Here is a 13,138-nt window from a genome sequence, read left to right as displayed (position 1 = left end):
ACTTCACAGACGATATCTCGGAATTACACCACCTTTCTCTGATCGAACCAGCTTCAAACGTCTCGGAAAGTCGTCGCAAGCGGCGCGCACGTGCTCCATCGGCATCCCGTCCCAGATTTTCGTGATAACTCGCTTGAATTGCTCCAAATTTGTTATTTTCTAGTCATTCAGCTTCGACATCATGTATCCCCACACTAAATAATCCAGTGGATTCAGATCCGGAGACGACAGAGGCCATTCATTCTTCGAAATGAAATCGGTCAAGTTTTCCTCACACTACGCCTGAACAACCTTTGCGGTGTGGGATGGGGCACCATCTAGCTGGAAGCAGTAGTAATCGTCTTCAAACAATAGTTCAGCTTGAGGCAAAACATTTTTATTCAAAACCGTGTCCAGGTAGTACGCTGCGTTGATTTTGACCTCTTTTTACCTAATTTTTACCTCTCTTGCAAATGGCTCCCCGAACCATCACTGACGTCTTATTTTGGAACCGGGAAACGTTCAGCTTGTCCGCAGGAGCTTGCTGGAGGCTCACACTCCAAACTCGATCATTTTGGCGATTGACTGTTTGCTTCAAGACGAACAGCTTCTCGTCGAAAATATAATCCCGTCATCTGCGCGCCCACCGAGGAACTCCCGCGACCGTTGGTACCTCTTGTCCTTTGTAGCTTTGGTAACCCCATGAACCACCTGTTTTTTGTACGGTGTAAGTTTTAAATCCTTGCGCAGAAGCAGGCGGATGGATTCTCGGTTCATTTTGAGGTTCCTGGCCAGCTTCCGTGCAGATTGGGCGGGATTCCGGCGAATCCGGTCTCGTATAATCTTTTTCAGCCTTGGAGTTCTCACAGACCTTGGTCGTCCAGATCGTGCCTTGTCCTCGGTGCCTCCGGTCTCTAGGTACCGATTTATGGTCCGGTACACGATTTTCCGGTTGATTCCTAGCGGTTTTAGGTGTTTGAATATGTGTCCGGGTTTGTACCCTTTCACACATTCAGCGATAACAGCTGCTCTTAACTCTGCCTCGGCTCACAACTTAATGTAAACAAACTGCACAGAAACGAAACTCTGCCAGTTTGGGCACCAAAGTCAACCCTTTCATTTGACATATAGATGGCACCAAAGAGATGCAACGTGTAGGCTACAGGCGACCCCAAAAAAGTGTGACCGGACTTTTTTGTCACCGTGTACATGTGGGCATGTGTCGGATTGGGAACCGGATAACATGTACAATATTGCATTTAGGATTGCACAACAGCGCCTCAACCGGCCGCGACGACTGTTTTTTGAGTACAGTGCATATTGGGGACTCCATACAAAGGCTGGCCAAGCAAAAAATAAGTCGATAAATGCAACAAAAACTTGGTATTTATTGGTATATATATATATATATATATATATATATATATATATATATATATATATATATATATATATATATATATATATATATATATATATATATATATTTTAATAAAGTCAAACAACATAAGTTATACAAACTAATTACAAATTGAAAAAATCATCATCAGCATCATCATCTTCCGCTGTGATCGCTTAAATCTCGTGTTGAATTGTTTCCAGAAAATTTGAAGTTCATTATACTTATTAGCAGGATAAATGTCTCTCGCTGCAATCTTCATTTCTTCTAGTAATTTTCGATGTTTCATTGTTTCATATATATGTTATCTTCCTAATTCGGTTCCTATGATTGGAAGAGGACATTTAAATACATGTATAACACCAAGAATCAACAACTTACTAGACATTGAATTAGGTGGTGCCGCTGAAGTTGAAGGCTCCATAATAAAATTCAACGAATTTATGAATTTGAAAACCAAGACACTGAAATCACGAAACGTAGTTAATGAATACGAAAAGATGCGGAGGGCGACGACTGTTCTTTGTTTTTTTCTCAAAAAGCAACATGTGTGCTTTACTTTTGTATGCAAACGAGTGCGAAGCGAAAGCAATCCTCAAACGGGCTATTGTTAGCCGGAGTTTGATGGTATGAATTTCCTGCTAGTATTTGACACTTCAATCAGTTTAGCGAATTTCATGATCATAAATTGAAAAAAGAGCTGAATGTTTTTAATATTGTTTTAAATTTGCAGAAAGTGAAAAAGTTTGACATAATTAAAATTTTATAAAGATTTACTATTTTCTTGCTTAACACTTATTTTATAACTTTTCATTGATAAATTTTGTGATTTTTGTCTAAATTTATATTTTATCCTTATGGATTGAGTACGATATCAAAAATCTTCATTAATGGTGTATCATGATTATGATTAAAATTAATCCTGGATGAAATTTTAACTTCAAGAATAAAAACCAAAAAAACTGCTATCGCTTTCTTTACTAAAGTGACAATTTGCGCAGTTTTGCGCTACAGCGGACAGTATGCATTTGAAAGCTTACGTTTTTACCTACATTTTGAATGTAGTCACAACCGTGGCAAACTGCGGCAACTAAACTTTTAAGCTACTTTTCCATAAAAAATCACGTTTTTTCAATTATTTTCTAGTGGCAGGCCTACTATGACCAAATTTTACAATATCTAATGAAAAGGGTTTGTTTTGCACAATATTTACAACAACTTTTCTTAGACGTCCAAAAATTCAAGCTATCATTGAAGCTACAGAGCGTTTCAAAGTAATGTACTTTTTTTCAAAAAAAGACAAAAAAACGTCAGTTCGCCAAGCTTTGAAAAGTCATAACAAATTCAGATTTCATGATATTGCACCCAAATTTTGGATTTAGACACTTGAATGTTATAGCAATAAAGGAAAAATATTATGAAACAGCTAACGAAAAAAATTTTTTTTGGCTGATGGCCAGCGATTCCCCACTGTGCAGTGCTGACATTGCGCATTTCGTTTCGAGCAACTCGAACAAAACTAAATGATCGCTGGAGGGCGTTATGTTTCGTTTTTCGTATTTTTTTTCGACTCTTCGGGTTAGATGAACCGCAGAACTAATGACAATGACAGCTCCTTTTAAGCTTAAAGCATAACTGGCAGTATGTGACATACTCTAAAATAGCGAAAATCGTTCGAATCGAGCTGCGCAATGCCACCCCAAATTTGAATTTTCGTGCGTGTATTTTGTCTCAATTTATTCTAGTTTTATACTAAGAGAATAGTGGCCTAGTGGCTTCTTTCTCTTCTTCTTTGCTATGGAACATATCCCCGGTTGAACATTATTTTCGTCTGCCTTACGCAAAATCCAGTGCAACCAGAAAAAATATTTATTTGATATTTTTATTTCTATTCACAAAAAAAAAAAACAACAGTGAATAACAAACAACAGATAAAACAATACAACCAAAATTCGTCTACATTTATATCATCTTATTTCTACTGTACTTCTTTTTCTCACTTTTCCGGACTTTAATCGAAACAAAATACAAGAACACAATGAAAAATAATCGGCAAAACACTCAATTCCTGTTGCAAAATCAAGGGAAAGTTGTTTGTTTGTGAATAAATGCTAGATTTCACGTTACAACGAACAACTGAATAAATAACATAATCATGAAAAGAAATACCTACACTGCATATTCGACAATGGCGTGAAATTTTCAAATTTGGAATATCTTCTTCAGATTCTTAGCCACTATGAATAGGCTTCTGCATCCTTGAGAAATCGATAAAATCCAATGCCTAGACCGGAACCACAGTAGCTCCTACAACCAAACGCTCGACACTTCATTCAGATTCTTTTTTGCTGTTGTTTGCCGCAACCAAAACAAAATTATATCCACGATATTTCCCATTTACTTACTCAATGATTGGGTCAAACACCAGCTGTTTAGCAAAACGGCAAGCTGAACCGCTTTTGAATATTGTCACACACGCGTGCTGTCAAAATCAGTCAATCACGTTTGGAGCAAAAATTTGATTTCTGGATTTGACTGCTGCGAGACCTAAGTTGGTTACGCAATCCGTAGAAGGTCATATTTTCAGTCGAAAGGCCGCCTTTTTACCTCAATTTATTTATTTTATTTATTTATATCATCTGACGTAGAGTTATTTTTTTCTGTGTGGACTCATCACTGCGACCAGAGCTTAGATCTATTGTGATATTGCCCAGGTGTTTTCTGTACTCCGCACTTCATAATATTGGCAGTATCACTATTGAAGTAAGTGATACGCTTATCATTCGTATCCGTGTTTGTGTGTAAGTTTTACCTTTCCGTTTCAAGCTTACTACTCTACTATACCGAGCCTCTGTCCCTCCTAACAATATCGCCTAGTTACGATTCCCTGGAGAGAACTTTCATATGTTACTCACATTAGTTTTATTATAACAGGGATCTAAATTTGTTAGAAGGAGAATTCAAATTGAAGGAAAGGTACTTGGTGGGAGGCCTGAGAATAAACCCATGCTAAAGTCCTTTGGCAACCAAATGGCCTGATTCTACTAAGATTCGAACCCACGACCACCTGCATACCAAGGCGGACTCTGTAACCTTGCGGCTACGGAGCTCCTCAGTCTTAATGAATGTTAAAAAGTCATTAAAAGTTTCTAAAATTAATTAATCTATGTTTAAAAATATGACTAGGCTCACCATACTCAAATAAATGCTCTACACTCATGATAGTTCTTAAACTAAACGCAACAGGTTCATAATAACCAAAGTTTGTACGATGGTATTGGTTTACAAGCATAAAAGGCGCAGGTTCTAGACCACACTAACGTTTGCGCGGAGTCTAGACCACACTAACGTTTTCAAGTAAGGGGCGCACTAGCCAACAATACAGTGCTTTCATACAGTGAGGGTCCTTGAAGTCACGCGCAACTTTAGCAATGAATCCCAATTGCCTACTTGCTCTCGAAATAACTGCAGCGCGATGTTTATCAAAAGTAAGCTTTCGGTCAAGAATAACTCCAAGATCAATTACGCAATCTACTCTACGCAGCACTTCTCCATCGACTCGACAGTAGAGTTGGAAATGATTGGCGTTTGAGTGCGATGAAATGTTATCACTTCACATTTTGCAGTACTTATAATCAGAGAGTTTAGTTTACACCACGTCACAAATGTATTTAAAAGTGATTGTAATCGATTACAATCCTCGATGTTGCGAATCGTAAAGTATATTTTCAAATCATCGGCGTAAACTAATCTGCAACCGAACCCAAGAGCATCAGCGACATCGTTGAAGAAAATAATGAAGACAAGCGGCCCAAGGTTACTACCTTGTGGTACACCAGACTAATTCGTGAACGCAGACGATACACCGGATCTCAGCTCGACTCGTAAAATTCTATCACGCAGGCAAGATTCAAGCCACTTAACGAACCGAGATGAGGCACCAAGACGGGGGATTTTGTTTAACAATATTTTATGGTCGATTCGGTCAAAAGCAGCTCTGAGGTCCGTGTAAATAACGTCAACCTGTAGTTCCGAGTTCTGAAATGCAATGCGACGTGAAATGCATTAGATTTGTTGTTACAGATCGTCCGGAGAGAAAACCATGCTGGTCCGAAGAAATGTAGTTACGTGCGCTACTCAATACAACAGAGCTTACAACGATCTCGAGAAGTTTAGACACGGCAGACAAATTGGTTATTTCACGGTAATTTTCGACATTACGACGATCACCACTTTTGGAGACCGGGAACTTGTAGGAGTGCTTCCAGACCTCGGGGAACTTCCCTCATACCAAAGACTTATTGAATATGGTGCCAAGTGGAGCGGCTAGAATATCAATGCAACGGCACAAAAGCACGGCCGGTATTCCATCGGGACCAACAGTGTGCGAACATTTGAGTAGTTTCTTAGCGGCAGCAGTAACCATATTATGTGTAACTTCGAATATGTCAAGATCATCAAGATCTACAGGCAGCGAGCAGCATCGTCATTCGAGGCACAATCGGAGGCGAATACAGAAGAGAAAAAGTTCGCAAGAATCAGAATCCGAGTAGAATACTATTTCCTCCAAATACACGTCCGTTGGGGTCGAGAAGCATTTCCGTTTTGAATTAACGGAATTCCGAAATTTTTCCAGGTTTCTGCGCAGGTCTGTTTGAACTCCCAACACGCATGACTTGTAGAGACTTGAGTTCAGCCGTCGATATTATTCACTTGAACGTTTGAAATCATGCTTCGATTCATCTGACGACGGAGTTTGCGCAAGCATGCGTTTCGTTTACTTTTCAAAACTCTCAAACTATGATTACTTCAAGCAGGGGAAGATGGTCGTCTAACAAATGGCTAATTTGCTGCCATCGAGTCCGCATCGTTACTGTCTGGCCACAATGCTGGCCAATTAATGTTCGATATAAAAGCATTGAAAGCTTCAAAATCGATTTTTCTATAATTTAATACTCGCCTCGTGGAAGGGAGACAATAATCAGCAATAGCATTTTTTGTGGTGGGACTTGTAAATGGAGGATGATGTAAATCAACGGGCAGCATCGGGGTAACACACTCCTCTACGGAAATTTCGCAATCCGAGGTGCAAAACACCAAATCAAGCACGCGTCCAAGGTGATTTCTAATCCGATTTACCATGTACAAGTCGTCAATGAGAGTAGCACTTGCAATTGGTAGCTGCGTAGACTCCTAATGTTTAATGACACCATTACAGTTATCCCATGCTATACGCAGTTGACTATAGTCACCGCATACCATCAAAGTGCAATCGACTGCACTGCTCGCAAAAAAGTCTCAAAAAAGTAATCTTATTGACACGACACAAATGTACCCAGGAAAATAATTCGTCGACCATCGTAGCACCAACATCCGACGGGCTACCACGCTCTCTACCAGCCACCAAGTTACGGTTAATAGCAATCATGTCGATACCGTTCGTAAAACCTAGGAGCACGTAGAACTTCGCAATGATGTTAACACTTCTTTGCATGTCAGCCCTTCTCATAGGACTTCAAACCTTCAAACCATCTAACGCCACGAAGGAGTCCAATATCTCACCGGCTATCATGTCGCATGATGTAGAGCCTTCAAGGATGGCACGTATCAGCCTAATTAATTTTGTTGGGAAACCATGTTCAAGCATAATTAGCCATAACTCATTTCTCTTGACTGTATCGTACGCTGCCGTAAAGTCTATGAACAGATGGTGAGTCTGCAAATTTAATTCACGAAATTTATCAAGGATCTGACGCCGGGTGAACATTTGGTCCATAGTGGAGCTTCCCCCTCGAAAACCACACTGGTAATCGCCAACAAAAGTCTCCTGCAACGGCTTCAGTCCCTGGAACAGAATACGGGAGAGAATTTTGTAAACGGTGTTGAGAAGTGTTATGCCCCGATAATCTTCACCATTCAACAGCATACTAAAGTGTTTCTTCCAACGCCTGCCCACCTTCGTTCTATCGGTAATCAGGTTCCCCTTCTATCATTGCACAAGACAGGGGTTGACACGTTCCGGTTCCTGATCCCATTATTCTTCTTGTAGGAGCTTCTAGCTTCGTGCCTAGAGAAGCAACCTTCCGCCTCCGCAAGAATATGCTCCCAATGCGATGGAGTCTTTTTTCAGCAGCTCTAACTCTCCGGTGTCTTCCTACACTCTGACGAGTCACAGCCGTGGTTAGCATGTAAACTCAGGCGCGGTTCCTTTCATCCGTCGCTCGCTGGTACTCAGCGTTAAACCACTCATTGGACGTGACTGGCGCAGATGTACCCAACACTTCTCCCGCTGTGGTGCTGATTGATTGTACTGTGGATATGTCTCCACTGTTCATTCGGGTTACCTCCTACTTGATCCTCGATCCGCTCATCAACCTTCTGCAGGTATTCTGTAGCCACTTCTCCAGTTGATAGCCGCTGGATGTTCAACTGTATCCTCCTTGTCGTCCTGGATTTGGATACATTGGACAACCGGACGTGAATCTTGGATACCACGAGATAATGATCCGAGTCAACGTTTGGTTCTATAAACGACCTCATGTCTCTAACGTATGAAAAGTGCCGACCATCAATCAGAACATGGTTGATCTGAGAGCAGACCCCTCCATTCCAATGCATCCAGGTGTGCTTACGTATATTCCGGCGTGCAAAATAAGTGCTACAGATAGCCATACCTCTGGCTGCAGCGAAATTGACAAGCCTCAGGCCGTTGTCGTTCGCAGTAGAGTGGAGGTTTTCTCTATCAATCACAGGGCGGAAGAATTTCTCCTGCCCGACCTGCGCATTCGCATCCCCGATGACGATTTTGATGTCGTGTCCTGGGCACTCATTAAGCGTCTTTCCCAGGAGCACATAGAGCTCCTCCTTCTCTTCATCAGGGAACTTCCAATGTAAGTCCCTTTTTCTTAACGTTCTCACCTTACTTAGGGGTCTTGATCCCAGGAAACAAAGAAGCTTACCTAACCTTGCTATGCGCCAAAACCAGATACCAGCGAAAAGCGAATTTAAACCAAACTCCGAATATTCTCCAGCAACAGGTTCCAGTAGTAGTAAAAATTTGAATTTGGTTTAAAACTTTACTGAGCGCTGCAGACCAGCTCCGGGTCGTTTTATTATTATTGTACGTTTTCCTACAATGCAATGTTACCGCTAAATGACATTTGTCATACGGCGTACACTGAACTAAAATATATATAAAAAGCACTGCTCGAAATGCAAGGGTATAACAGAATACTGTCGAGAGACTGGTAATATCACGATAGTTTTTTGCATCCCGCTTTTTCCCAGCCTTTAAGACAGAAAATGTGTATGACTCCTTCCACAATGCTGGGAATATACCTTGCTCGAAAGATGCATCGAAAATGGCTAACAGATGATCGTTTAAGGCAATAGAGCACCGACAGAATACTGTGAGGATCCCATCCGGCCCACGAGCAAGCGAATTCTCGAGTCTTCTTGCTGCTGAAAGGATCATAGCTGGAGTAATTACGAAAGTGGCAGTTCCGAGAAGTCGGTAGGAGTATCAGGAGCAGCAGAGGCTGCATAAACACCACTTATTATCCTCTGTTCAAAGACTGACGCAAAGGGCTTCGCAAGCATTTCACACGGCTCTTCAGAGGATGTAGATTGCTCACCATCAAGAAGCACGTTGGAAGGGATGCTAGAGTTTTCCCTTTCAATGTTATAAAAACTCTAGAACTTTTTCTTGCTTTATCTTCGATACTTGCATTGATACTTGATACTTCGATACTACAGAAGCAATTACAATCGAACCGGCCTGTTGTTAGTGTTCCTCAGATGGAAGTGACGCGGTGTTGAAATCAATGGTTAAAGCGGGAGCGGAATAGTTTTTAGAAACATTGTACTTGCTTTGAATTGGGCGTTAGAAGACTCCTTATTTGATTCTACTCACAGATCCGGAATGACTGCCGGCCGATGATCAGAATACCTCGACTGTGGCAGGAAAAGACGGGGCTTCTGTAGTGCAAAGTTTAGTGCGTCCCAGAATGTCCAAGCGACAAGTAGAAGTCGAAGGATAACGCGTAGTTTGTCTTTATTATTCTATTTGAAAATGAATGCGTCGCAAAATGAATCAATTAGGGTTTTCGATTATTATTTCTCATTGCTCATTTTCTGGTATGTTTGATATCAAACACTTAGATAATAAAAAAGAATGAAAAATAAAACAGAATAAATTAAGCCATGACAAACAACAGCAGAAAAAAATCTTTCTAGGTTTTATCTAAAACCTTGTAAAGGTTATAAGAGACCAAATTTTGGTAATTTCTGAATTAAGTTTAAAATCCTTGTGAGATATTCTAAACTTGGAAAAAGGCAAAAATCAGTTGAAAAAGATCCTGAGAACGAAAACAGAAACGATACCGATTGGGACTTAAATTTCCATTTTAAGAGTTTCAAAATCTAATTTTAAAGATTGAATATACAGTCCCAACTTTGGTTAAAAAAAATATTGGGTAAAACATTCTAAACAGAATTTATATCGCAGAATTTTTTTTAAATTTATCTTGAAAGTTCAGTTATGTAGAAACGTTTTCCTTTGTATAACTCAAAGTAATTAGTGGCGAATAAATAGTATTATTAGTTTTGAAATTGTACTTATATCAGAAATATCAAAACTAAGATGCTGGTATGTTGTCATTCAACATTTACATTTGGGCCCACTGTCTCCATCTATTAATAGAATTGTACACAAGTCGTACGAGCTTGTATACTAATCAAACTTGCGTGCAACTTCAGCGCCAATTGCATGCATGCATGTCGAAGTAGAACCAAATCGAAAGAGTCTCTCTTGCACAGAAAAGACGACAAACTGGATCGTTATTCGTTAGTCATCCTCGCTAGACTGCATACCTTTCACTGGCGGCTCGTTTTCCGGTTGTTTGTAATGCTAATTATCTAACCAAATATTCTGGCACTAATTATCTGACCGTACTTATTAACTAACAAACCAGTTGTTCAAGTTTCTGTGAATCATTATTGGCTTTCCCTTAGTTTGGGTTCGAAAAGGAACGAAAGAATAGAAGTTCGAAGGGTCACAAACTGTCCGTTTAAATACACCCGTTCAATTGAAACTGTTTACAGTAGCTTCAAACCATCGACAGTTAGAGGTCTTATTTCACAAGCAAACAGACAAACATCATGAACTTCAAATTACTGCTTCGTATCAGCTCAATCCTGGCCGCCCTCGGATTGGTCGCCGGCAAATCGTTACCGGCCGATGTGGAAACAACTCCGTTGCCAACTACGGCGCCAACCAGCCCGGAAACGAAAACCTACGAAGACACCGTACAGCAGCAGATTTCACCCTTTCTCAAGATCCACCAGATGCTGGTGGCCGTGCAGGACAAGGTGACGGAAACGGCGGCCCGGACGAAACTGAACGTCGAACAGGCGGCCTCAAAGTGGACCGACAGCGTCAAGAGTCTGTGGCAGGGCGGTTCGGGGTACAGCAAGGATAAGAATCCACACGAGCCGGAAGTGGTGCTGGTCACCATTTCACCGAATTCCGTGTACGTTTACGGTGACGAGAGTGAGAAGGGGTACGGGCAGTATGCGCACTGAGTCCCGTGATTTAAAATTTCTAATATTTGATAATATTTATTTGTAGATAAACGAAAAATTGCTAAAGTAAACGAAAAAGTTATCCTTATTTGAAGAATGTCATTTGTTATCTAACTTGGTAACAGTAGACTAACTTGCATTAATTTGTTTGTAGTCTGATTCACCCCTAACGAGGGAATGTGAGCTAAATTAGCAAGTGCGATTAGTTTTTGCAATTTACGGCTACTTCCAGCTCTAATCAGCTGAGCAATCACATTTCGAATTAAATTGTCATTTGCGGGCTCTGCGAGCAACAACTGGATTCTTTGTTGACTACTATCACTTTGTCCGCATTTGAAGGGTTTTTTCCGTAAGCTATAAAATGAAATCTGATCATGTCAATTTGTGGTAATTTAAAACCGTGGAGTCTCTGATAAGTTTTAAAAGATGCCTGCATCCAAAGTAGCACATCTGTTCTAAATGCTAATGATATAAGCCCATAAATAAGGCAAACAGAACTCGAATATAGTTCTGCCGGGTGTTGACAAATACACATTGGTTTGTTAATTTGTTTGGTGACCCGTGCCGAGCAGTTGATGTAAGCTGGATGCGATGACAAAACCTGTTCCACTTCAGATAGGAAATATAGAACTCCTGTTCTCAACAAAATATCGGTCAGTAAGCGATCCACTGATTTGATTTTAACCGCTCGCATTGCAAGTCTTATGCAGAAAATAAGTTTCTGTTCCACAATTCATATTGCTTCTAGTCACCTAGTTATGTATAATAATTATTAATAACGAATTATAACTCAGGTTGAAAATAAATGTGAATTGAATGAAAATATGGCATTAAGCTTGGGTACTTAATGTCTTTGAACTCCAACGAAACTGGGTTTATCTATTCAGAAGCGAACAAATTTTGGCGTGTGTCATGTATTGACGAGTAGTGTTGATTACCTGCAATGAATGTTAATAGCAGAAAAACCTGTTCTGGGAGCCACAGGTAAACCAGAAATCCTTTTGCGGTAGATTAGAGCGCGTCGTTAAGCATGGTGATGAGATATTCAACGTTATACAAAGGGGCCGGTTTTTTTTTTCGTTACTTATTTGAGCAAGTCGAATAGAGTGTTTCCAGAGCAAGCTGTCAGTATGTCAATAATTCTAACTCTTGTTACAACATGTATTAATCTCGAAAAAATATTCAATGTACTCAAATACCTTTATAGTAGGGAAGCGAGAGAGTTTTTTTTTATTATTTGGAAATATCAGCAACCTAAATTAAATTGTAGAATGAACGTAAAGCAAAAAAAGTTCTTAACAAAAACCGATTCATTTCCTCGTGGGTCATGTCAAAAAATATTTTCTTTCAGAAGTCTACTTAGTAGGTATCGGCTAGCGTTTTGTGCTTTGAGCCTTTATCAATAATTGCGTTCTTTCAATCCGTACAAGTTATGTGCGGAAAGGTTTAAACTAGCTAGAAGCAGATTTGACAGGTTTTCGTAATTTTTCATCAATACAAATAAAAAAAAATCTCATCGGCAAAAACAACATTGAAAAGAAGTTGCGTTTTAGTTAGAAAACATTCGTAATCCAAGATTAAAACCTATACAAATGAATGCGCTAATTTCATACAACATTAAAGTGGTTTAGAAACTTCTAACTTTTGTGTGCAGTTTAGTAGTCCTCGTGGAATATTGTGGTAATCTTACTAAATTTCCGTTGTTATTATTTTTGCGCACTAGTATTGTCTTAACAGTTTTTATCATTTTTAGATTGCTGTTCACCAGTTCAGTAAAGACTTTTTTATCTTTCTCAGAGTCCCGTTTTTTGTTGATCTTCTCAGTGCCGTAACACGGAGAAAAATCAACTTTCAAAAAAAAAATACATTCAAACTTTCTTTTCATAAAAAAACAATATCGCACGCTAGCCTGGGGGCTAATATGGTCTCGATCAACTCGATTATTAGTTGAGAGAATTCGTTATCGATATTGTTTTTGGCACATTTTGCATGTGTAAAATAAGTACAACGATACATCGTGCCCCAGTGCTGAGTCGAGAAAATTTCCAGCTCGAAAAGATCCTCGACCTTATCGGGAATCGAACCCGATATCACAACCGTGTGGGAGAGCTAGCCGACCGACATCGCTAACCACAGAACCACGGGGACCACAACTTTCTTTTCATGGTAATCGCAAAT

General features: G+C 39.9%; 1 protein-coding gene across 1 annotated transcript; it reads left to right on the top strand.

The window, feature by feature from the left end:
- The first annotated feature begins 10,257 nt into the window (after window positions 1-10,257).
- LOC129718304 (uncharacterized) lies at window positions 10,258-11,095 on the top strand. Its single transcript, XM_055668950.1, has 2 exons — window positions 10,258-10,327; window positions 10,391-11,095. The coding sequence occupies exon 2, from the start codon at window positions 10,538-10,540 to the stop codon at window positions 10,958-10,960; it is 423 nt and encodes a 140-aa protein (XP_055524925.1). The 5' UTR covers window positions 10,258-10,327; window positions 10,391-10,537; the 3' UTR covers window positions 10,961-11,095.
- The last annotated feature ends 2,043 nt before the right edge of the window (window positions 11,096-13,138 follow it).

The sequence above is a fragment of the Wyeomyia smithii genome, chromosome 1 (genome assembly GCF_029784165.1).
Source record: "Wyeomyia smithii strain HCP4-BCI-WySm-NY-G18 chromosome 1, ASM2978416v1, whole genome shotgun sequence".
Taxonomy (NCBI): Eukaryota; Metazoa; Arthropoda; class Insecta; order Diptera; family Culicidae; genus Wyeomyia; species Wyeomyia smithii.
Note: the sequence above shows the minus strand (reverse complement) of the source record. Positions and strands in the feature narration are given on the sequence as shown.

Coding starts and splice junctions, on each gene's coding strand:
- LOC129718304 (XM_055668950.1), top strand. CDS start 10,538: ATGAACTTCAAATTACTGCTTCGTATCAGCTCAATCCTGGCCGCCCTC.